This window comes from Polypterus senegalus, chromosome 1, assembly GCF_016835505.1.
Source record: "Polypterus senegalus isolate Bchr_013 chromosome 1, ASM1683550v1, whole genome shotgun sequence".
Lineage (NCBI taxonomy): Eukaryota > Metazoa > Chordata > Cladistia > Polypteriformes > Polypteridae > Polypterus > Polypterus senegalus.
The window spans coordinates 179,696,317-179,700,903 of record NC_053154.1 but is presented as its reverse complement, the minus strand read 5'-3'; the positions used below and the strand labels follow the sequence as shown (position 1 = coordinate 179,700,903).

Genomic DNA, 4,587 nt, shown 5'->3' with positions numbered 1-4,587 from the left:
GGTGATATTGGTGTGGCATCGTGGGACATTGCTCCGCCTCTTGAGGTAACAAGAGATCCCCTCTCAACTTTACATTTTCAGTTTAGGCAGACTCTGGCCTCATTTGAAAGGGAGCCATGGAATGACAATTCCCTAAAGTTTACAAAGAATGTGGTAGTTCTGAGTGATGGACACTGTACAAATTATCCCAATACACAGGGACTCCAATTTTTATAAAAAAGTTATTTAATTTACTGTGTTGTGGAGCATGAGGGTGATGTACGGTCATTGTTGTTAGTTCTGCAAACTTTCCGGCAACAAGTTTGCAAACTAACTCATGCCCACCTCTTAACAAGGTATTAAGGTCTGTTTGTGACAAGGAGGTCTGTCACTTTTTTCCTGTCTAGAAATCCAATTGAGACAGATTTCTTAAAGGATAGTGCTCCTATTGTTCCTATACTGCTCCTTTCTTTTGAGCAGCTGGGGCAGATATTGTTGGACCCCTTGAACCCTATATTATATATACCTGTCTATGAACTTAATTTAAGGAGTGTGTCTACAAACTTAAACTTACGGTTTACACCGTGCTTTGTTTCCACAGTAGCTGCACTTATGAATATGCTTGTATGCAATTGTGTAAAGCGTCTTTTCTTCAGTGCTCTTTGGAGCTCTGCCTTGTTCTATACATACTGTGGTTACAGTCAGTTCATGTGATTACGTGGGAGGCGTAATGATGCGAGACACAACTCCACCTCCCACAGCCATCGAGAAGCAGTCTATTACAGTATATGGGCGACAAAATAGGTTCCAGTTATGACCATTACGCGTAGAATTTCGAAATGAGACCTGCCCAACTTTTGTAAGTAAGCTGTAAGGAATGAGCCTGCCAAATTTCAGCCTTCTACCTACACGGGAAGTTGGAGAATTAGTGATGAGTGAGTGAGTGAGTCAGTGAGGGCTTTGCCTTTTATTAGTATAGATATTTTGGTAATGGTAGATTATACTACACATTATCCTAAAGCCATCCCATTGAGAGTGGCAAACAACAAAAAAATTGCATGTGAACTGGTAGGGATCTTCATGCATGTTGGTTTCCTTAAGAAAGTCTTAACAGACCAATGGGCACAGTTTACCATGGGAATATTCAGAGAGGTTGCCAAATTACTCAAAATTAAACATCTAAAAACCTGTGTATTATTCTGAAACTGATAGTTTAGTAGAACATTTCATGAGACGCTTTAGCAAATGTTAAATAAAGTGGTTACCTAGGATGGGAGAAAATGGGATCAATTAATCCCCGTCATATTGTTTGCCTATTGGGTGGTACCACAAGTCTCAACAGGCTTCTCACCATTTGAGTTATTATACATTATACAGATGGCATCTTTGAGGTATTCTGGATATATTATATATATATTATATATATATATAAAAGGCTGGGAAGAAGAAGAAGTCCCTTCCTCTAATATACAGTTATATCTTGAGATACTAGTTTTATTCATTCCGTGACCGAGGTTATAAGTCAAAATGCTCTTATCTCAAATCAATTTTCCCCATTGAATGAATTGAAATGCCATTAATCCGTTCCAGAACCCCAAAAACACTGCAATTTTTTTGTTACATGTTTTTAAATAAGAAAAATGTACTTATAAATAATGAATATTGTATAAAAACACAATACAATAGAATGTACTGCAATAAACTGGTTCTATTAAGTACAGTACAGTATAATGCATAGCATTTGCCTTGGAGATCAGACGAGTTGAAGATGCTGACGGAGGTGGTGGAGAAAGGCTGAACTGAAAGTTATTCACTGATTTTTGCCCTTTTCGCCGCACCTTCCTCACTTTCATCTGCAGAGGTTTTCGAAAAAAACCTGTCCAATGAGGAATGTTTCATCCTCCCTTGCAGAATGTTTCTAAAATGCATCATGCAAGTGTCATTAAATAGCGCAGTCGCGCGCCCAGTTGAAACTTTTTCTGGGTGTTTCTTTTGAATAAAGTCTGAAAGTTTCTCCCACATTCCCAACATTTCCTTTATCTCACTTGTAGAGATAACTTCCTCCGCCTCCTCTGCGTCACTTATTTCCTGCAAAACCTCTGTGTGCTGCTGTGCCTGTAGCTCCTTTAGCTCCTTCATTGTCAGTTCCTCAGAGTGCTCCTCGATGAGCTCATTGATGTCACCTTCATCCATGTCCATGCCTATGGTCTTGCCGAGGGATACAATCTCCTCCACCACTGCCGCTTTGTATTCAAGTCTTTCAAATTCCGTTCCAGACACAACCTCATGCCACAGCTTCTTCCACGCAGAGGTCAATGTCCTCTTTGTAATACCCTGCCAGGCCAAATCAATAATTCTGAGGCATATCACAATGTTATAGTGGCCCTTCCAGAAATCTCGAAGGGTGAGGTTTGTGCTCTCCGTCACCTCAGAGCAGCAGTGGAACAGGTGCTTGGTGAAGAGCTTTTTAAAATTAGAAATCACCTGCTGGTCCATGGGCTGCAGGATAGGGGTGGTGTTGGGTGGAAGATAGAGAACATTTATAAACCTGAACTCTTCGAGGATGTCTTCTTCAAGGTTAGGTGGGTGAGCAGGTGCATTGTCCAGGATGAGAAGGGCTTGCAGAGGTAGGTTATTTTCCTGGAGATATTTTTTAACTTCATGACCAATGACCAAATTCACCCACTCCACAAAGAACTGCCTGGTGACCCACGCCCTCGGGTTTGCCCTCCACATAACCTGCAGTCTTTCTTTCATAATCTTTTTTGACTTAAAGGCTCTGGGGTTTTCCGAATGATAAATGAGCAGCGGCTTAATCTTGCAGTCACCACTCGCATTGACGCACAGTGCGAGGGTTAGCCTGTCCTTCATGGGTTTGTGGCCTGGCATCCTCTTCTCCTCTGCTGTTATATAAGTCCTCCTTGGCATCTTCTTCCAGAAGAGTCCTGTCTCATCACAGTTAAAGACTTGCTGGGGAATGTATCCTTCGGCTGCTATAATTCCTGCAAAAGTTTTGAGGTAATCCTCAGCTGCCTTTATATCCGTGCTCGCTGCCTCACCATGCCTGACAACGGAGTGAATGCCGGTACTCTTTTTAAAATTCTCGAACCAGCCCCGACTAGCTTTAAACGGCTTGCCTGATGCCTCGTCTGTCAAAGTGCCTGGGGTCTGCTGCTGCAAATCAGCGTAAATCGCTCATGCCTTCTCGCAGATTATAGTTTCCGTCAAGGTATCTCCTGCGAGCTGCTTCTCCATCAACCACACAATCAGCAGCTTCTCCATATTTTCATGGATAGATGTCTGCTGTTTAGAAATGATTTTAACGCCCTTGGCTGGCGTTATAGCCTTTATCGACTCTGTAGCTGCGTTTTTCCCAAAATTACCAAAGTTCTGCAGCTTCGACTCAAAAAAAAAATGAGATTCAACAAAAGCCTGACGCGCAGAAATGATTCCACAGACAAATGTCTTCGTTTTTTTGAAGTTTAGTTAAGTTTTAAAGTAAAACAGTTTACACACAAAAAAATGAAAATTAAAATAGCAAAAAAGGAAAAATTAATGTAAGAAAAGTTCAATTCTAAGCTTAATCTTGTTACATCTCAAATCGTTACTATTTACTTAACATTTCTGAACCATTTCAAAACGGTCAGAAAACTGTATGCTTATCCCATTTCTAAGCTTAAAATGGGTCTTTCAAGTCCCTCTTTACTGAGACTTGTTCCAAACAAACTGAGCTTCTTATCACACTGTTATTCAGTTATAGTAAGAAGGTTCTATCTCTTGTTAACTATAGGGGGAAAAGACTATACCATAAGCTATGACTATGAAAGACATTAATATTCTATTCAAATTAAGCAAACATCAATATGAGTTTAACTCAAAACTTTAACTTTCTAAGATTGGCTCTTACAGACTCCTTTTGCTTCAGTATGGTGCAGATTGTAGAAGTGCTACGCTCATACTGCTTTGCCAAATTGACTACACGCACACCTTGCTCTTGTTTTTCTATAATTTCTTTCTTCAATTCAATGCACATCATCCGCTTCTTCTTCTCTGCACTGTCCTTCAAACTCACTTTCTTTGGACCCATAGTTGAAAAAGCAAAGTTTTGCAAAATAACTGTGAGCACAACACTGAAGTTTCCACTGTGAGCTAACTGCTTAAAGTGAACGAGTGAGACACGGGTCATGAGTTCACTGTGGCGAGCTGCACGAAATGGCAGTGGGGTGGGGTATCTGAAGCTGGCTCGTAACCCAAATTTTAGCTCTCAACTCAAAGCAAAAAATCGGCCAAGAGACTGCTCGTATCTCAAAAATCTTGTTAATTGGGACACTCGTAAGTCAAGGTATCACTGTACTAGAATTATGCTCAGTTATGCAACAGATTTGAAAAGATTAGGTCTGTTCTAAAGGAAAACATTGCATGTGTGCAATTAGCCTGGGCTCTACATTATGGAACTATGCTTCATGAATTCCAACCTGTGTCAGGATCCTCATTTCCACTTCTCATTACAATTTATTATGCCCATTGGCAAGGCACTTATGAGATTAAGGAGAAAAACTTCTTAGTTGACTATTTGGTTAAACACCCAAACCGACTACCAGCCAAGCA

At 40.6% G+C, this 4,587-nt stretch overlaps 1 protein-coding gene across 1 annotated transcript; it reads right to left on the bottom strand.

Moving 5' to 3' along the window:
• Window positions 1–1,785: 1,785 nt before the first annotated feature.
• LOC120539050 (tigger transposable element-derived protein 1-like) lies at window positions 1,786–4,066 on the bottom strand. The gene is made up of 2 exons (XM_039768789.1): window positions 3,887–4,066; window positions 1,786–3,153 (listed from the first exon to the last, which is right to left on the bottom strand). The coding sequence occupies exons 1-2, from the start codon at window positions 4,064–4,066 to the stop codon at window positions 1,786–1,788; spliced, it is 1,548 nt and encodes a 515-aa protein (XP_039624723.1).
• Window positions 4,067–4,587: the final 521 nt, after the last annotated feature.

Excerpts from the sequence above, each read along its gene's own strand:
- LOC120539050 (XM_039768789.1), bottom strand. The coding sequence starts at position 4,066 with ATGGGTCCAAAGAAAGTGAGTTTGAAGGACAGTGCAGAGAAGAAGAAG. Across the intron at positions 3,154-3,886 it reads TACTGAAGCAAAAGGAGTCT|CAGCAGACCCCAGGCACTTT; the intron begins GTAAGAGCCAAT and ends GCTGATTTGCAG.